The 21,745-nt window shown below is 51.5% G+C and overlaps 1 protein-coding gene across 2 annotated transcripts in view; it reads left to right on the top strand.

Annotated features, from left to right (window-relative positions):
* The window catches only part of LOC128691076 (irregular chiasm C-roughest protein), a 203,809-nt gene that overhangs the window by 166,570 nt on the left and 15,494 nt on the right, over positions 1–21,745 (top strand). Inside the window, exons 11-12 of one of the 2 annotated variants that reach the window (XM_053779870.2) lie at positions 10,308–10,340; positions 19,858–19,893. The exons of the other annotated variant lie outside the window; for it this stretch is intronic. Coding sequence (XP_053635845.2) covers positions 10,308–10,340; positions 19,858–19,893 — 69 coding nt within the window. The remainder of the gene's footprint in view (positions 1–10,307; positions 10,341–19,857; positions 19,894–21,745) is intronic. 2 annotated transcript variants of the gene reach the window in all.

Genomic DNA, 21,745 nt, shown 5'->3' with positions numbered 1-21,745 from the left:
TACGTTAGGCCCATATTGGAGTATGCGGCACAAGTTTGGAACCCACACCTAGCCAAGCACGTAAAGAAACTAGAGAAGGTGCAAAGGTTTGCAACAAGACTAGTCTCAGAGCTAAGAGGTATGTCCTACGAGGAGAGGTTAAGGGAAATCAACCTGACAACACTGGAGGACAGGAGAGATAGGGGGACATGATAACGACATACAAAATACTGAGAGGAATTGACAAGGTGGACAAAGACAGGATGTTCCAGAGATTGGACACAGTAACAAGGGGACACAGTTGGAAGTTGAAGACACAAATGAATCACAGGGATGTTAGGAAGTATTTCTTCAGCCACAGAGTAATCAGGAAGTGGAATAGTTTGGGAAGCGATGTAGTGGAGGCAGGATCCATACATAGCTTTAAGCAGAGGTATGATAAAGCTGACGATTTAGGGAGAGTGACCTAGTAGCGACCAGGGAAGAGGCGGGGCCAGGAGCTCGGACTCGACACCTGCAACCTCAACTAGGCGAGTACAGCTAGGTGAGTACACACACACACACACACACATACACACACACATACACACACACACACACACACACACATACACACACACACAACCACACACAGACACACACACACACGCATATACTACAGGCCTAGTGTCTAATCGACATGTGCCTAGGACAAAATGGTAACACACACACACACACACACACACACACACACACACACACACACACACACACACACACACACACACACACACACACACACACACACACACACAATCACAATCACAATCACATATACACACACAAATAGAAAACTATCCCACAACATTCATAATCCCGCCCTGCCTAGAGCTATTGCTCAAAAATAATCAGGGATCACAGAGGTCTTGCTAATGGCTAGTAAGTGTTGCGTTCGCATGACAGAATGTTATGATTGAAAACTCTTCAGAGTTCAGGTTCAAATAAGAAAAATAATATGTCTGTACTGGTTGGTTTGGCTGGGGAATGTCAGGTGTAATAATGGTAGTCATGAGGGGAAGGGAAGGAGAAGGTTCCAGGTAGGAGTCTTTCTCAGCCATGGCAGTGACTTCTCTAGCTGTCATATAAAGCGGACATTCCCCTTCAGAAACTATGACTTTCTATACATCATATATTGTCAATGGTTAATTTCAAATTATTACCATTAGTGTAAATTTTAAAGTTGTTAGATTATTATAGGGAAAGGGTTTCAACGCAATTTTCAACTAAATAATACACAAATAACCCGCACATAAAAAAGAGAGAAGCTTACGACGACGTTTCGGTCCGACTTGGACCATTTACAAAGTCACACTGATAGTGACTTTGTAAATGGTCCAAGTCGGACCGAAACGTCGTCGTAAGCTTCTCTCTTTTTTATGTGCGGGTTATTTGTGTATCGTTCCAGTCACGGTATTGTGCCTTTTTTTGTTATTCAACTAAATAATCTCAAATTATTACCATTCGTGTGGGTTTTAAAGTTGTTAGATTATTATAAGCAAGGGTTTCAACGCAATTTTCAACTAAATGTTAGAAGAATGGGCAACATGTTCATTGTTGTCTTGTTATGTAATGTGGAAAATAACATTTGATTTGTCAGTCTTAGTAATATTTTAAATTCACTAAGAGCTTTAGTGATTCTTGAAGGACGTACCATGTGCGACAAATTTTACAAATACACCCACAGTTATGCACGAATCACTTTCGCATTAAAGAAGAACATGACCTCCATTCCCGACATATGACGCAGGTATCAACTCAGTAGGTGAGTTAACATAGATGAATGGTTCAGAGAACCGACATGTTGATAAATTAAACACATGTGCAAAACTTGGGTATTTTTAATGAGGAAACGTTTCACCACACGGTGGCTTTATCAGTCCATACAAAGGAGAATGCTGAAGAACAGGAGTTCGAGGTAACTAGTCCCTAAGCCTTGAGTCGATGTAATGAGTCCATCAGTCTTGAAAGGATGTCTGGGTACTTTCTCAGTCAGTCACTGATGCTACACGTCCGTAATTTCGTGTTATCCCCAGTTTTCAGTGCAGATTCCAAGTCTAGATAATTTATATATAATAATACGAAAACTGAGCTATGGTTCGACCCTAGATGCACTCCACTGAATTTCCTAGCCATTTACAGCTACTAATCTGTGTTTTGTTAGCAAGCCAATCAGTCATTGAACTAGTCGTGAATATTGTCCCCTGTGCCGTGGATTCTAGTTTACTTCGTAATATCTGATGTGGCGTTTTGCGAAACGTTCTCTGGAAGTCGATTTACGTTACAATGGAAAGGGTATACTTGTTCCAGTTATTGTAAATCTAGCCGACAAGCTCTAGTGTATTAGACTGAATCGTTTTGCGCGAGAACTTTGTAATATCTACTTTTAAGGAAGTTGATGATGTTGTTCCTTACTACAGTTTCCTCTAATTTATCAGTAAGTGACGTCATGCTAATGGGTCACTAATTAAAAGGATATGGTCTAATCTCAGTTATTAAATACTGTAGTAACATTAGCTAGCTGAGTTCATCCACCAACAGATACGTAATAACATATTCAGATTATTTTAGTAATCTGGCTGATATTTCGACGGGCTCAGTGGATTTGTTAATGTTCATGTGTTGTAGGTTCCTTATTGTAGTTGGTTGTGGTGTTGATTTGAATGATAGTGCGTCGGCTTCGTTTCTTGCAAAGACATTACGTGAGCCATTATATTTTGGATTCGTTTCTCGATGTGAAGGCCGAAATGAAAGCGGAACTGAGAACAGAAGCCATATCTTTATTGATACCTTTGTCTTGTTTTTAAGATATTAAAAACCCTGGGATTACCTTAGATTCTGCAAGTAACTGTTTTTTCTTTGCACTTTGCTACGGCCATTTTGATTCGTTTTCTAAATCTAATTTCTTATGGACTTTCCTTTCCTGCTTTATGGTATATGTAAACTTGGTGAAAGATGAGCTCATTAAGATGCATACCCAAGAATGGTACCACACGACCCAAGTGTTAGTGCCATTGGCCCTACTCTGAAGCACATGGTTACGATACTATCACAAGTGGGAAAGGCTCTGAATGTTGTTTTATGGTCTCCTAGCAGTAAGTTGGTACCTTGATGTTAGCCAACTGTTGTGGGTCGCTTCCCAAACAAGACTAGGCTTTGAAATCAGCTAATGTAGGATAACAGTTCTTAGGCTGTATATTTAACAGGAAAAAAAATATCAAGGAAATTTATGGTTATCAATATGAACTTTTCTGTTAATGATATCAATAATATTTTTCATTCCTGTCATTGCTTTGAAATTTATGTCAGTAGTGAATCTAACATCCAAAAAAAAAAATATTGCGGACAATTCCTTGTCTTCATCGGGGAAAGCAAGAATCACTTACCCTGATTCACGAAATCGTAATGACACGATTGCAAACAAACCATACCACTACGGTCTGGAGTTTTGAGGCTCTCTGATCGCGGGTTCTATCCCCACCCGTGGTATGGATCATTTATCCTCTAAGACAGCCAGGGATAGCGCTAAAGGAGTTTCTGACGGTTCGGTCATCACAGACCACAAAAATTGTTACCTCTACAATTCATGCGGAGGTAATTATCTCTGGAAAATTTGCTGTGCACACTGCCCTTTCCTCGAATTCTGGGGCTGACTGTGTTTGTTGCCTCAATTGTGAATCTAGTGCCATCTGCCTCATTTTCGGATATGACCAGTAACCGTGGCTGATTTAAGAGTCATGCATAGGACTTACAGTTTGATGAATGTTCCTCAAGAGATTCAGAGTTCTGCACTCTCAAATGCTATGCCTCGAAGCAATGTCGAGGCTTTAGCCTGAGATATTCGTGTGTACTGTGGCAGTGACAAAGACAAAATAAATCCTGCTGGATGTCTAAATTGTCTCTAAACGAAGAATTGCAAGTTCTTGCTCCTGAAATTTCCGTGACTTGTGGGTTGCGAGGTTTAGTTGACTCTAGGGAAGGATATTCGGCTTACGAGAACAATGACAATTCACATGTTATGATTGCATGACAACACACAAACAACCTGTTCTGATCACCTGTTACTTTAAGGTCGGGTAATGTGCTGGATGAATCGAATATATCCAACACTCGGCCTGATTTGAGGCTGTTACTGCCCTTGTGTATAATAGAGAACATCTCTTTAGATGAATCCATTAAAAAAGGTTATCTTTATAATTATCTTAATCATGGATTAATTCACTTCTATTTGAAAGTCAGTATAAATAATACCACAATAAAAAAAATGACTAACTGAGAGTACGTGTGTGTGTGTGTGTGTGTTTGTGTGTGTGTGTGTGTGTGTGTGTGTGTGTGTGTGTGTGTGTGTACTCACCTAGTTGTACCCACCTAGTTCAGGTTGTGGGGGTCGAGTCCGAGCTCCTGGCCCCGCCTCTTCACTGATCGCTACTAGGTCACTCTCCCTGAACCGTGAGCTTTATCATACCTCTGCTTAAAGCTATGTATGGATCCTGCCTCCACTACATCGCTTCCCAAACTATTCCACTTCCTGACTACTCTGTGGGTGAAGAAATACTTCCTAACATCCCTGTGATTTATCTGTGTCTTCAACTTCCAACTGTGTCCCCTTGTTACTGTGTCCAATCTCTGGAACATCCTGTCTTTGTCCACCTTGTCAATTCCTCTCAGCATTTTGTATGTCGTTATCATGTCCCCCCTATCTCTCCTGTCCTCCAGTGTCGTCAGGTTGATTTCCTTTAACCTTTCCTCGTAGGACGTACCTCTTAGCTCTGGGACTAGTCTTGTTGCAAACCTATGCACTTTCTCTAGTTTCTTTACGTGCTTGGCTAGGTGTGGGTTCCAAACTGGTGCCGCATACTCCAAAATGGGCCTAACGTACACGGTGTACAGGGTCTGAACGATTTCTTATTAAGATTTTAGAATGCTGTTCTGAGGTTTGCTAGGCGCCCATATGCTGCAGCAGTTATTTGGTTGTTGTGCGCTTCAGGAGATGTGCCTGGTGTTATACTCACCCCAAGATCTTTTTCCTTGAGTGAGGTTTGTAGTCTCTGCCCCCCTAGACTGTACTCCGTCTGCTGTCTTCTTTGACCTTACCCAATCTTCATGACTTTGCACTTGGTGGGGTTGAACTCCAGGAGCCAATTTCTGGACCAGGTCTGCAGCCTGCGCAGATCCCTTTGTAGTTCTGCCTGGTCTTCGATCGAATGAATTCTTCTCATCAACGTCACGTCATCTGCAAACAGGTACACATCGGAGTCTATTCCTTCCGTCATGTCATTCACAAATCCCAGAAACAGCACTGGTCCTAGGACTGACCCCTGTGGGACCCGGCTGGTCACAGATGCCCACTCCGACACCTCGCCACGTACCATGACTCGCTGCTGTCTTCCTGACAAGTATTTCCTTATCCATTTTAGTGACTTCCCTGTTACCCCTGCTTGGTCGTCCAGTTTTTGCACTAATCTCTTGTGTGGAACTGTGTCAAACACCTTCTTGCAGTTCAAGAAAATGCAATTCAACCACCACTCTCTCTCTCTTGCCTTACTGCTGTCACCATATCATAGAACTCCAGTAGGTTTGTGACACAGGATTTCCCGTCCCTGAAACCATGTTGGCTGCTGTTGATGAGATCATTCCTTTCTAGGTGTTCCACCACTCTTCTCCTGGTAATCTTCTCCATGACTTTGCATACTATACATGTCAGTGACACTGGTCTGTAGTTTAGTGCTTCATGTCTGTCTCCTTTTTTAAAGACTGGGACTACATTTGCTGTCTTCCATGCCTCAGGAATCTTCCTGTTTCCATAGATGTATTGAATATTGCTGTTAGGGGTACACATAGCGCCTCTGCTCTCTCTCTCAGGATCCATGGAGAGATGTTATCCAGCCCCTTTGCCTTTGAGGTATCTAGCTCACTCAGAAGCCTCTTCACTTCTTCCTCGGTTGTGTGTACTGTGTCCAGCACTTGGTGGTGTGCCCCACCTCTCCGTCTTTCTCCGTCTTTCTGTGTGTGTGTGTGTGAGAGAGAGAGAGAGAGAGAGTGTAAGCATACATGTGTGTGTGTGTGTGTGTGTGTGTGTGTGTGTGTGAGAGAGAGAGAGAGAGAGAGAGAGAGAGAGAGAGAGAGAGAGAGAGAGAGAGAGAGAGAGAGAGAGAGAGAGAGAGTGTGTAAGCATACATGTGTGTGTGTGTGTGTGTGTGTGAGAGAGAGAGAGAGAGAGAGAGAGAAAGTAAACATGTGTGTATGTGTGAAAGAGAAAGAAAGAGAATAAACATTCATGTGTATGAGAGAGAGAGAGAGTAAGCATATGTGTGTGTGAGTGTACATCTGTGTGTTACTCATAACTCAAAGCTCTGTTAACCTTTCCGTTTAAACTTGAAACTAATAAACTGTTTCACAGTTTTGCATAAATACAGGATTTACTCTGCAGACTTACATTTTGGTTTGTGCCTAACATTCACTGGGAAGTAATTATTTACAATGTTTCTCTCCATTTACCCACAAACTCTGACAAGATTTACCAACCCAAGATGTGCTTCATCATATCAAATTACTCTATTTTTTTTTCCGATTGCTCCAAGGATTTAATCTTTTAGTTTCCGCTACTCATCACATTGAAATCAATCTTCATTCATTCAGCTTCTGCTCATGTTACTTTCAGTCTCAACTTTCACTCATCTTTTTCTCTTGTATATCGAGACTATGTTTTTCCATCCTTATATACGTATTTTTTCATTATTAATTTCCTTCTTTCCTTCTTATTAAACATACTAGAACAGTGTAGGAGGACACACTGATCCTTGTGGTATCCCAATACTGCCACAGTGTAGGAGGACACACTGATCCTTGTGGTATCCCACCACTGCCACAGTGTAGGAGGACACACTGATCCTTGTGGTATCCCACCACTGCCACAGTGTAGGAGGACACACTGATCCTTGTGGTATCCCACCACTGCCACAGTGTAGGAGGACACACTGATCCTTGTGGTATCCCACCACTGCCACAGTGTAGGAGGACACACTGATCCTTGTGGTATCCCACCACAGCCACAGTGTAGGAGGACACACTGATCCTTGTGGTATCCCAATACTGCCACAGTGTAGGAGGACACACTGATCCTTGTGGTATCCCACCACTGCCACAGTGTAGGACACACTGATCCTTGTGGTATCCCACCACAGCCACAGTGTAGGAGGACACACTGATCCTTGTGGTATCCCAATACTGCCACAGTGTAGGAGGACACACTGATCCTTGTGGTATCCCACCACTGCCACAGCGTACACACTGATCATTGTGGCATCCCACCACTGCCACAGTGTACACACTGATCCTTGTGGTATCCCACTACTGCCACAGTGTAGGAGGACACACTGATCCTTGTGGTATCCCACTACTTAGACAGTGTAGGAGGACACACTGATCCTATTGGTATCCCTCCACTGCCACAGTGTAGGAGGACACACTGATCCTTGTGGTATCCCACCACTGCCACAGTGTAGGAGGACACACTTATCCTTGTGGTATCCCTCTACTGCCACAGTGTAGGAGGACATACTGATCCTTGTGGTATCCCACTACTGCCACAGTGTAGGCGGGCACACTGACCCTTGTGGTATCCCACCACTGCCACAGTGTACACACTGATCCTTGTGGTATCCCACCACTGCCACAGTGTACACAATGATCCTTGTCTATCCCACCACTGCCACAGTGTACAAACTGTTCCTTGTGGTATCCCACTACTGCCACAGTGTAGGAGGATACATTGATCCTTGTGGTATCCCACCACTGCCACAGTGTAGGCGGGCACACTGATCCTTGTGGTATCCCACCACTGCCACAGTGTACACACTGATCCTTGTGGTATCCCACCACTGCCACAGTGTACACACTGATCCTTGTGGTATCCCACCACTGCCACAGTGTACACACTGTTCCTTGTGGTATCCCACTACTGCCACAGTGTAGGAGGATACATTGATCCTTGTGGTATCCCACCACTGCCACAGTGTACATACTGATCCTTGTGGTATCCCACTACTGCCACAGTGTAGGAGGACACACTGATACTTGTGGCATCCCACCACTGCCACAGTGTAAGAGGACACACTGATCCTTATGGTATCCCACCACTGCCACAGTGTAGGATGACACACTGATCCTTGTGGTATCCCACCACCGCCACAGTGTACACACTGATCCTTGTGGTATCCCACCACTGCCACAGTGTACACAATGATCCTTGTGGTATCCCACCACTGCCACAGTGTACACACTGTTCCTTGTGGTATCCCACTACTGCCACAGTGTAGGAGGATACATTGATCCTTGTGGTATCCCACCACTGCCACAGTGTACATACTGATCCTTGTGGTATCCCACTACTGCCACAGTGTAGGAGGACACACTGATACTTGTGGCATCCCACCACTGCCACAGTGTAGGAGGACACACTGATCCTTATGGTATCCCACCACTGCCACAGTGTAGGATGACACACTGATCCTTGTGGTATCCCACCACCGCCACAGTGTACACACTGATCCTTGTGGTATCCCACCACTGCCACAGTGTACACAATGATCCTTGTGGTATCCCACCACTGCCACAGTGTACACACTGTTCCTTGTGGTATCCCAATACTGCCACAGTGTAGGAGGATACATTGATCCTTGTGGTATCCCACCACTGCCACAGTGTACATACTGATCCTTGTGGTATCCCACTACTGCCACAGTGTAGGAGGACACACTGATACTTGTGGCATCCCACCACTGCCACAGTGTAGGAGGACACACTGATCCTTATGGTATCCCACCACTGCCACAGTGTAGGATGACACACTGATCCTTGTGGTATCCCACCACCGCCACAGTGTACACACTGAGCCTTGTGATATCCCTCCACTGCCACAGTGCAGGAGCACACACTGATTCTTGTGGTATCCCACCACAGCCACAGTGTATAAAGACACACTGATCCTTGTGGTATCCCACCACAGCCACAGTGTAGGAGGACACACTGATCCTTGTGGTATCCCACCACAGCCACAGTGTAGGAGGACACACTGATCCTTGTGGTATCCCACCACAGCCACAGTGTAGGAGGACACACTGATCCTTGTGGTATCCCACCACAGCCACAGTGTAGGAGGACACACTGATCCTTGTGGTATCCCACCACCGCCACAGTGTAGGAGGACACACTGATCCTTGTGGTATCCCACCACAGCCACAGTGTAGGAGGGCACAATGATCCTTGTGGTATACCACCACAGTCACAGTGTAGGAGGACACACTGATCCTTGTGGTATCCCACCACAGCCACAGTGTAGGAGGACACACTGATCCTTGTGGTATCCCACCACAGCCACAGTGTAGGAGGACACACTGACCCTTGTGGTATCCCACCACAGCCACAGTGTAGGAAGACACACTGATCCTTGTGGTATCCCACCACAGCCACAGTGTAGGAAGACACACTGATCCTTGTGGTATCCCACCACAGCCACAGTGTAGGAGGACACACTGATCCTTGTGGTATCCCACCAGAGCCACAGTGTAGGAGGACACACTGATCCTTGTGGTATCCCACCAGAGCCACAGTGTAGGAGGACACACTGATCCTTGTGGTATCCCACCACAGCCACAGTGTAGGAGGACACACTGATCCTTGTGGTATCCCACCACAGCCACAGTGTAGGAGGACACACTGATCCTTGTGGTATCCCACCACAGCCACAGTGTAGGAGGACACACTGATCCTTGTGGTATCCCACCAGAGCCACTGACTCATCATAATTTTGTCTATTAATCACTTCTCATTATCACTTCATCAAAAACATCTTGTATAGAGCCCAATAGATACTTTTCTCAGCTCTTTTCTTTAAACATCCAAGTTGTTTCTGAACGATGAATATTATAGAAACATTTATAAAAGTTAAATATTAAATGTTAGGTAATATTTCTCGACTTCGTTATATTTCCTACATGATTATAAGAACACAGAAGATTATAGATGATCTCGCTAACAGGAATCCAGAAATTTTGCAAATTCTTATAGAATTCCATATATTAAGTAATTTATTTTATTTTTCATTAAATGTCTGTTTTCTCTCACCTTCAAGAATCTTCATTTCCTAAAAATAATCCAAGCTTCCTCTCCTGTGTTTTCAATCTAGATTTTTTGTTAAGTTTTATACTGATAAATGTAACTAACACGTGGATTACTTCTACATCTTATAACCGATGTGTAATAATAATTTATTACAACCATTGGTTAACAAGAACGGAGCCAACGCTTACGTGGCAGTGTTTATGGTGAGTCAGTCTTCCTGCTCTAACAATTATTTCTTTCATTCATATTTATTACAAAACTGAAAAAATACATTTGTGAATAATTAAATAAATTTTTAATGAGTGACTAATATAAATTAAACAAAATCAAATAATATGAACTTAAAATATTTAAACATTATTTTTTATTAACAATTATTTCTGAGATTAATAATAATGAACCTTTTATTTTGCGTTGATTAAATATATTATATATAATAAATATAATAAATTATATCATTTACAATTAAAAACGAATATTGTGTTTAAAACTGAAAATCTCAAGCACCACCAACCCCCTCCCCCTGGCCCTGATACCTCCCCCCCTGGCCCTGATACCTCCCCCCCTGGCCCTGATACCTCCCCCCCTGGCCCTGATACCTCACCCCCTGGCCCTGATACCTCACCCCCTGGCCCTGATACCTCCCCCCTGGCCCTGATACCTCACCCCCTGGCCCTGATACCTCCCCCCCCCTGGCCCTGATACCTCCCCCCCTGGCCCTGATACCTCCCCCCTGGCCCTGATACCTCACCCCCTGGCTCTGATACCTCCCCCCCTGGCCCTGATACCTCACCCCCCTGGCCCTGATACCTCCCCCCCTGGCCCTGATACCTCACCCCCCTGGCCCTGATACCTCCCCCCCTGGCCCTGATACCTCCCCCCCTGGCCCTGATACCTCCCCCCTGGCCCTGATACCTCCCCCCCTGGCCCTGATACCTCACCCCCCGGGCCCGGATACCTCCCCCCCTGGCCCTGATACCTCCCCCATGGCCCTGATACCTCCCCCCTGGCCCTGATACCTCCCCCCCTGGCCCTGATACCTCCCCCCCTGGCCCTGATACCTCCCCCGCTGGCCCTGATACCTCACCCCCTGGCCCTGATACCTCACCCCTGACCCTGATACCTCCCCCCTGGCCCTGATACCTCCCCCCCTGGCCCTGATACCTCCCCCCCTGGCCCTGATACCTCCCCCCCTGGCCCTGATACCTCCCCCCTGGCCCTGATATCACCCCCTGGCTCTGATACCTCCCCCCCTGGCCCTGATACCTCACCCCCCTGGCCCTGATACCTCCCCCCCTGGCCCTGATACCTCACCCCCCTGGCCCTGATACCTCCCCCCCTGGCCCTGATACCTCCCCCCTGGCCCTGATACCTCCCCCCTGGCCCTGATACCTCCCCCCCTGGCCCTGATACCTCACCCCCCTGGCCCTGATACCTCCCCCCCTGGCCCTGATACCTCCCCCCCTGGCCCTGATACCTCCCCCCCGGGCCCTGATACCTCCCCCCTGGCCCTGATACCTCCCCCCCTGGCCCTGATACCTCCCCCCCCCCCTGGCCCTGATACCTCCCCCCCTGGCCCTGATACCTCCCCCCCTGGCCCTGATACCTCCCCCCTGGCCCTGATACCTCCCCCCCTGGCCCTGATACCTCCCCCCCTGGCCCTGATACCGCCCCCCTGGCCCTGATACCTCCCCCCTGGCCCTGATACCTCGCCCCCCTGGCCCTGATACCTCACCCCTCTGGCCCTGATACCTCCCCCCCTGGCCCTGATACCTCCCCACCTGGCCCTGATACCTCCCCCCCTGGCCCTGATACCTCCCCCCTGGCCCTGATACCTCCCCCCTGGCCCTGATACCTCACCCCCCTGGCCCTGATACCTCACCCCTCTGGCCCTGATACCTCCCCCCCTGGCCCTGATACCTCACCCCCCTGGCCCTGATACCTCCCCCCCTGGCCCTGATACCTCCCCCCCTGGCCCTGATACCTCCCCCCTCTGGCCCTGATACCTCCCCCCCTGGCCCTGATACCTCACCCCTCTGGCCCTGATACCTCCCCCCCTGGCCCTGATACCTCACCCCCCTGGCCCTGATACCTCCCCCCCTGGCCCTGATACCTCCCCCCCTGGCCCTGATACCTCCCCCCCTGGCACTGATACCTCCCCCCTGGCCCTGATACCTCACCCCCTCGCCCTGATGCCTCACTCCCCTTGCCCTGATACCTCACCCTCCTGGCCCTGATACCTCCCCCCCTGGCCCTGATACCTCACCCCCCCTGGCCCTGATACCTCCCCCCCTGGCCCTGATACCTCCCCCCTGGCCCTGATACCTCCCCCCCCCTGGCTCTGATACCTCCCCCCCTGGCTCTGATACCTCCCCCCTGGCCTTGATACCTCCCCCCTGGCCTTGATACCTCCCCCCTGGCCTTGATACCTCCCCCCTGGCCTTGATACCTCCCCCCTGGCCGTGATACCTCCCCCCCTGGCCCTGATACCTCCCCCTGGCCTTGATACCTCCCCCCCTGGCCTTGATACCTCCCCCCTGGCCTTGATACCTCCCCCCCTGGCCCTGATACCTCCCCCTGGCCTTGATACCTCCCCCCTGGCCTTGATACCTCCCCCCTGGCCTTGATACCTCCCCCCCCTGGCCCTGATACCTCCCCCCTGGCCTTGATACCTCCCCCCTGGCCTTGATACCTCCCCCCCTGGCCCTGATACCTCCCCCCTGGCCCTGATACCTCCCCCCTGGCCTTGATACCTCCCCCCCTGGCCCTGATACCTCCCCCCTGGCCCTGATACCTCCCCCCCTGGCCCTGATACCTCCCCCCCTGGCCTTGATACCTCCCGCTGGCCATGATACCTCCCCCCCCCCTAGCCTTGATACCTCCCCCCTTGGCCCTGATACCTCCCCCGCTGGCCTTGATACCTCCCCCCTGGCCTTGATACCTCCCCCCTGGCCTTGATACCTCCCCCCCTGGCCTTGATACCTCCCCCTGGCCTTGATACCTCCCCCCTGGCCTTGATACCTCCCCCCCTGGCCCTGATACCTCCCCCCTGGCCCTGATACCTCCCGCTGGCCTTGATACCTCCCCCCTAACCTTGATACCTCCCCCCTTGGCCCTGATACCTCCCCCGCTGGCCCTGATACCTCCCCCCTGGCCCTGATACCTCTCCCCCCCTGGCCCTGATACCTCACCCCCCTGGCCCTGATACCTCCCCCCCTGGCCCTGATACCTCACCCCCCTGGCCCTGATACCTCCCCCCTGGCCCTGATACCTCCCCCCCCTGGCCCTGATGCCTCACCCCCCTGGCCCTGATACCTCACCCTCCTGGCCCTGATACCTCACCCCCCGGGCCCTGATACCTCACCCCCATGGCCCTGATACCTCACCCCCCTGGCCCTGATACCTCACCCCCTGGCCCTGATACCTTACCCCCATGGCCTTGATACCTCACCCTCCTATCCCTGATACCTCACCCCCCTGGCCCTGATACCTCCCACCCTGGCCCTGATACCTCCCCCCCTGGCCCTGATACCTCACCCCCCCCCCTGGCCCTGATACCTCCCCCCCCTGGCCCTGATACCTCACCCGCCTGGCCCTGATACCGCCCCCCCCTGGCCCTGATACCTCACCCCCCTGGCCCTGATACCTCACCCCCCTGGCCCTGATACCTCAGCCCCCCTGGCCCTGATACCTCCCCCCTGGCCCTGATACCTCCTCCCCTGGCCCTGATACCTCACCCCCCTGGCCCTGATACCTCCCCCCTGGCCCTGATACCTCACCCCCTGGCCCTGATACCTCAGCCCCCCTGCACTGATACCTCAGCCCCCCTGGCGCTGATACCTCATCCCCCTGGCCTTGATACCTCACCCACATGGCCCTGATACCTCAGCCCCCCTGGCCCTCATACCTCCCCCCCTGGCCCTGATACCTCTCCCCCTGCCCTGATACCTCCCCCCTGGCCCTGATACCTCCCCCCTGGCCTTGATACCTCCCCCCTGGCCCTGATACTCCAGCCCCCTGGCCCTGATACCTGAGGCCCCTGGCCCTGATACCCAAGCCTCCTGGCCCTGATGCCCCAGTCCCCCTCGCTCTGATACCGCAGCTCTCGTGGCCCTGATACCCCAGCCCCATTTGACCCTGATACCTCTGCCCCCCTGGCCCTTGTTCCCCAGCACCCCTAGTCTTGATACCCCAGCACCCCTGGCCGTGATACCCCAGGCCCCTTTGGCCCTGATACCCCAGCCGCCGTTGGCCCTGATACCCCAACCCCTCTGGCCCTGATCCCTCAGCCCCCTTGCCCTGATACCCCAGCCCCCTGGCCCTGATACCCCAGCCCCCTGGCCCTGATACCCCAGCCTACCTCCCCTGGCCCTGATATCCTAGCCCACCTCCCCTGGCCCTGATACCCCAGCCCACCTGGCCCTGATACCTCAGCCCACCTGGCTCTGATATCCCAGCCCACCTACCCTTGCCCTGATACCCCAGCCCCCTGGCTCTGATATCCCTGCCCCTCTGGCCCTGATACTCCGGCCCCCTGGCCTTGATACAACAGCCCCCCTAGCCCTGATACCCCAGCCCCTGCCCCTGATATTCCTGCCCCTCTGGCCCTGATACTCCGGCCCCCTGGCCTTGATACAACAGCCTTCCTGGCCATGATACCCCAACCTCCCTGGCTATCATACCCCAGCGCCCCTGCCCTGATTCCCCAGCCTTTCTGACCCTGATACCCCAGCCTTCCTGGCCCTGATACCCCAGCCCCCCTGGCCCTGATTCCCCAGCCCCCTGGCCCTGATACCCAAGCCTCTAAGCCCTAATACCCCAGCCCCCTGGCCCTGATTCCCCAACCCTTTGGCCCTAATACCCTAGCCTCCCGTCTCTGATACCCCAGCCCTCTGGCCCTGATATCCCAGCCCCCCTGACCCTGATACCCCAGCCCTCTGGCCCTGATACCCCAGCCCCTCTGGCCCTGATAACCCAGCCTTCCGACCCTGATACCCCATCCCCCTGGCCCTGAAACCCCAGTCCCCCTGGTCCTGATACCACAGCCCCCCTGGGCCTCATACTCCAGTCCCCTTGGCCCTTATACCCCAGCCTCCCTTGCCCTGATGCCCCAGCCCTCCTGGCCCTGATACTCTAGCTCCCCTGGCTCTGATACCCCAGCCAACCTCCCCTGGCCGCTATACCCCAGCCCCCTGGCCCTGATTCCCCAACTCTTTGGCCCTAATACCCTAGCCTCCCGTCTCTGATACCCCAGCCAACCTCTCCTGGCCGCTATACCCCAGCCCCCCTGGCCCTGATACCCCAGCCTCCCTGGCCCTGATACCCCAGCCCCCTGGCCCTGATACCCTAGCCCCTCTGGCCCTGATAACCCAGCCTTCAGACCCTGATACCCCATCCCCCTGGCCCTGAAGCCCCAGTCCTCCTGGTCCTGATACCCCAGCCCCCCTGGGCCTCATACTCCAGTCCCCCTGGCCCTGATATCCCAGCCCCCTGGCCCTGATACTCCAGTCCCCTTAGGCCCTATACCCCAGCCTCCTTGGCCCTGATGCCCCAACCCCCTATGGCCCTGATACCCCAGCCCCCAGGCCATAATACCCCAGCCCCCTTTGAGCTGATGCCCCAGCCCCCCTGACCCTGATACCCCAGCCCTCATTGGCCCTAATACCCCAGTCCCCCTGACCCCCCCTGGCCCTGATACCCCAGCTCTCACCGCAGCTTCCCTAGCCCTAATACCCCAGCCCCCGTGGCTCTGATACCCCAGCCCCCTTTGGCTCTGATACCGCAGCTTCCCTAGCCCTGATTCTCCAGCCCCCTGGCTCTGATACCCCAGCCCCCTGGCCCTGATACCCCAGGCTCCCTGGCTCTGATACTCAAGGCCCCCTGGCCCTGATACCTCAGCCCCCCCTGGCTTTGATACCTCAGCCCCCTTTGGCCCTGATAACCCAGTCCCCCTGGCCCTGATAACCCTGCCTCCCTGGCCCTTGTACCCCAGCCCCCTGGTCTTGATACCCTAGCACCCCTGGCCCTGACTCCCCAGTCCTCTTTGGCCCTGATACCCCTGCCGCCTTTGGCCCTGATACCCCATCCTTCCTGGACCTGATACCACAGCCCTCCTGGCCCTGATACCCCAACCCCCTGTCCCTGATACCCCAACCCCTGGCTCTGATACCCCAGGCCCCTGGCCTTGATACCCCAGCCCCCTAGCCCTGATACACCAGCCCCCTGGCCCTGATATCCCAGCTCCCGGCCCTTATACCCCAGCCCCTTGGCCCTGATACCCCAGTCCCCTGGCCCTGATACCCCAGCCCCTCTGGCCCTGATACTCCAGCCCCCCTGGCCCTGATACAACAGCTCACTTGGCCCTGATACAACAGCCCCCCTGGCCCTGATACCCCAGCCCTCCTGGCCCTGATACCCCAGTCCACCTCCTTTGACCCTGATTCCCCAGCCCACCTCCCCAGGCCCTGATACCCCAGCCCTCACCGCCCTGATACCCCAGCCCCCTGGCCCTGGCACCCCAGCCCTCCTGGCCCTGATACCCCAACCCTCCTGGCCCTGGTACCCCAGCCCTCTTGGCCCTGATACCCCAGCCTTTCGGCCCTAATACCCCTGCTCCCCTGGCCCTGATACCCCAACCCCCTGGCCCTGATGTCCCTGCCTCCCGGCCTTGATACCCCAGCCCCCTGGCTCTGATACCCTAGTCTTCCTGCCCTGGTACCCCAGTCTTCCGGCCCTTATACCCCAGCCCCTTGGCCCTGTTACCCCAGTCCCACTGGTCCTGATACCCCAGCCCCCCTGGTCCTGATACCCCAACCCCCCTGGCCCTGATACCTCAGCCCTCCTGGCCCTGATACCCCAGCCTCCTGGCCCTGATACCCCAGCCCTCCTGGCCCTGATACCCCAGCCCACCTCCTCTGGCCCTGATACCCCAGCCCACCTCCCTTGTCTCTGATCCATAAGGACACCTCCCCTGGGCCTGATCCTCCAGCCTTCCCCTTGTCCCTGATTTCCCCGCCCACCCGTCTGACCCTGATCCCCCAGCCCAACCCCTGGCCCTGATCCTCAAGCCCACCTCCCTTGGCACTGATCCCCTTGCCTATCCCCATGGCCCTGATCACCAAGCCCACCCCCTCGCCCTGATACCCTAGCCCACTTATCATTGGTGATGATCCTAAGCTCTCCTCCTCTGGCCCTTATTCCCCTAGCCCACCTCCCCTGACCCTGATCCCCAGCCCACCTCCTGTGGCCGTGATCCCCCAGCCCACCTCCTCTGACCCTGATCCACTACCCCGCATCCCCCAGCCCACCTTCTCTGGCCCTTATCTCCAACCCACTTCCTCTGGCCCTGACCCCAGCCCACCTCTCCTGGTCCTGATTCCCCAGCTCACCTCCCTGGTTCTGATCCCCCATCATACCTCCCCTGGCCCTGATCTCGCAGTCAATCTCCTCTGTCCATGATCCCCCTGCCTACCTCCCTAGCCCTGATCCCCTGTCCCACTTCCTCTGGCCCTTATCCCCGAGCCACCCTCCTCTGGCTGTGATCTCCCAGCCCACCTCCTTGGCCCTGATCATTCAGCCCATCTACCTTGACCCTGACCTCAACTCACCTCTCCTGGCTCTGATCCCCCAGCTCTCCCTCCCCTCTTGCCGTGATCCCCAGCATACCTCCCCTGACCCTGATCTCTCAGCCCAATTTCCCTGGCGCTGATCGCCCAGCCAACTTCCCCTGGCCCTGATCCCCCAGCCCACCTCCTTTGGCCCTGATTCCCCAGCCCATCACCGCTGGCCCTGATCCCCCAACCCACCTTCTCTGGTCCTTATCCCCCTATCCCACCTCCCCTCACCCTGATCCCCAGCCCACCTCCCGTGGCCCTGATCCCCAGCTCACCTCACTTCGCCCCGATTCAGGAGCCCACCTTCCCTGGCCGAGAACTACCTGCCCAACTCCCGTCTCCCTTAAACCCCTGCCCTGATCCCTTAGCCCACCTCCCCTGGCCCTGATCTCTTAGCCCGCCTCCCCTGGCCCTGATCCCCTAGTCCACATCCCCTGGCTCTGATCCCCTAGCCCACCTCCCCTGACCCTGATTCCCCAGCCCACCTCCCCTGCCTCCGATCCCTAGTCCACCTCCCCTGGCCCTGATCCCCCAGCCCACCTCCCCTCCCCCTTCACTACCAGCCCACCTCCCCTCTATCCCGTCAGCCCACTTTCACACCCGCAGCACCTCCATCCGTTTCCTGTAGACCGCAAGCCCACCGTCTCAACCACAGCACTACCGGCCCACCTCTTCTCCCCTAACACAACGGGCCTATTTTAACTCCTGCAGCTACTTCAGCCCACCTTCCCTCTCCCTGCAGTATCACCCCAACTCCTCCCAGCACTATCAGCCCACCTCCCCTCCCCAAATACTACCAGCCCATGTCCCCTCCACCAGCAATATCAGCCACCTGCCTTCCTCCACAACTTCCATCCCACCTCCACTTCCCCAGCACCTCCAGCCTACCTCCCCTTCCTGTGCACTACCAGCCCACCTCTCCCACAGCACCACGAGCCCACGTTCCCTCCCTTGCACTACCAGCCCACTCCACCTCCTCCATCAACACTAGCCAACCTTCCTCCCTAGCACCACCAACCCACCACCCTTCCCCACACTCTCCCTTTCTCTTGTACTCCGAGCAGCACCAACCCACCTCCCCCTCTCTTTACCAGTCTTAGCCCATCTCATTTTCCACTAAAAGCAAAACCTAATTCGTTTCCCCTCCTAGTATCTAACACGCAGCTTCCCATTCACAAGCAGCACGAGCTTTCATAATTCTTCCCTCCCAGCCATAATCTCTCTCCTGTTTCCTTACCAGTAACAGCCCTTACAACACCCTTAGCGGAATTTTCCCTTTCTTTCTAACAACAATAGTATTCCTAACTTCTGATTGGCAACAACAGCTCTCCTGTTTCCAATAGCATTAACAGCCATGTTAGTTCCCACTAACAGCAACTGTTCTCCCACTTCCCCTAGCGACATAACTAGTCTTTGTTTACTTAGTAACAAGAGCCCTTCTAGCTTTCCCTAGCAACAGAGCCCTCCTAGTTTCCTTATTAACCGCAGCCCTTCTGGTTTCTTTAGCAACAGGAGTCATAGTTTCCCTAACAACGGCCCTTATAGTTTCCCTAGAAACAGTACACCTTCTACTGTCCCTTGTATAACAGCCCTCCTAGTTTGCCTAATTACCCGTAGCAACAATAGGTCTACTATTTTCCTAGCAACAGCTGGCCTTCAAATTCTCCCTAGCAGCAACACTCTTCCTAGTTTCCATAGCAACAACAGACCTCCTAGTTTCCTCAGTAATATCAGCGCTCCAAGTTCCAATAGCAACAATCGGCATTCTAGTTTCCTACCTGTAACAGATCTCCTAGTTACACTAGCTACAACAAGCCTCCTAATTCCTCCTATCAACAGTAGTTCTAGGTTCACTACCAACAACAGACCTCCAGTATCCCTAGCAACAACAGACTTCCTAGTCTCTCTAGCAACAGAAGATCCCCTAGTCCCTCTAGTAACAACAGACCTAGTTTCCCTAGCAACAATAGACCTCTTAGTCCTCCTAGCAACAAGAGACATCATAGTCCCCTAGCAACAACAATCATCCTAGTGCCCCTAGCAACAACAGGCCTGCCAACATACTACTGGGCTTGAGAATGATGTTTAACATTTTGATGTATTGCAGATTACCTCGGGCGTCGTACCGTGAGGTTTAGCAAAGGTTGGTAGCTTTGTTTTTGTTTCTGTACGCACGAAGGTTGGCAGTCCTGTCAATCAGCTGTCCATGTTGTGGTAGATGTTGAGTACTTTCACTCAGCATAACTCTCCATGTTGTGGTAGATGTTGAGTACTTACATTCAGCATAACTCTCCATGTTGTGGTAGATGTTGAGTACTTACACTCAGCCTTACTTCCCATGTTGTGGTAGATGTTGAGTACTTACACTCAGCATAACTCTCCATGTTGTGGTAGTGTTAGCAGTGGGTGTTGAATACCATCACTTAACTATCATACATAGCGCCTCGTAACTTTGTAGACATTCCAGTTAGTTCTCTCTTATTTTACTACATTTCCTCTTACGATTTATGTTTGATAGTTATCCACATTTCACTGAGGTATTCACACACATACCTAAATACACGCACTCTCTCTCTATCTCCCACTCTTACTTTGTCTCTCTCACATACGAAACATTCATATAGCCTTTACGGATATTAACAACGAATTCTTTTTGGACTCTGTATACATCATGTATCAGTCCGGACTGAGTACGCAGCATACATTTGTCCGGTAAGTTCGGACAAATGGCCAAAGCGTTGGTCGCGATCTAATGTCTTTGATAACATCTCTCTGGTTACCTCTTGTTAGCGATGTTAATGTGTCCGGGTTTTTACTGAGCATCACAGGTGTTTTAAAGAAATCTCGGAAAAACATATATGAAGAACAACTGCAGTTAATAATTAGTGAACTTTCAAGCACTTTCGTGATCTGTCACATTATCAAGGACAGTTATTGTTAATGTGAGAAATCACGAAAACGCTTTGAAGTTCACTATTTGTTCACAGTGTTTGTTCCGCATATTGTAATATCACTTGTTTAATGAAATCTAATTGATAACGTAATATAAATTGTGTACAATACCGACAAGTTGTTAAATTAGACAAATGCGCCACATTTTAACATCTCTATTCTATACGTTATTAGGTAAGGGTAGTTAAAGATAAGGTAATTAGTCCCTCAGCCTTGAGGGTGATGAAACAGGAGAGAGTTAGATGCAGTAGCTGAAGGCACCGTCGCCGGTGGGAGGAACCCACTTCTAAAAATAAGTCATGCCCAAGATATGGGCAAAAAGTTAGAAACACAGATGGCAGAGGATACCATTTGAAGGAAGTTGCCATGGTGTTGGTGCCATAGTGTTGTTGCCATGGTGGTTCTGCGTTTTAATGTGTCTGAGTCATCATCTCATGGATTGTTCTCCTTAGCGAAACGTGGTTGTCAGGGTATCTGGGCTATAATGCATATTTTGAGCGTATTTAGCATAAGTAGAGCATATTTAAAGCATATTTAGTATATTTAGAGCATATTTAGCATATTTTGAGCATATTTAGCATATTTAGAGCATATTTAGGCTTCTGGTCGCAAATTTCGTTTGAAAATATTACTTTTCGTTTTGCCTCAGTTAATGTTTCTTCAATGGTTTTTCCTTCCACTGCCTTCTCAGTTATGCTGAGGATATTAGCACCTTCCCAGTGCCTAAATACAATGTCGTAGCAGTACAAAACTCTTATAAGCATATTCGAGTTCACTCTTCTGTTATCCAAATTCCAAGTCCCTACCGAATTTATATATGTACACTAAATTCCAAATGTTGCAAGGGACTTGGCTAAATTTCTTGTGTCTCACTTGAAACTCGTTAATTTGTGGTTAGTTAAAAAAAATACGGCTACATTTATTTTTGCATGACAACGAGAGCTGAGTGATTTTTAAATCCCATGGTAGAAGAATATGACTTATTTTACTGCTCTGTTGTCTTCTTTTTGTTTGAACTGGTAGATTTAAAAATATTTTAGTTT

Source organism: Cherax quadricarinatus, chromosome 27 (genome assembly GCF_038502225.1).
Source record: "Cherax quadricarinatus isolate ZL_2023a chromosome 27, ASM3850222v1, whole genome shotgun sequence".
Taxonomy (NCBI): domain Eukaryota; kingdom Metazoa; phylum Arthropoda; class Malacostraca; order Decapoda; family Parastacidae; genus Cherax; species Cherax quadricarinatus.
This window is presented reverse-complemented; position numbering and strand designations above follow the sequence as displayed.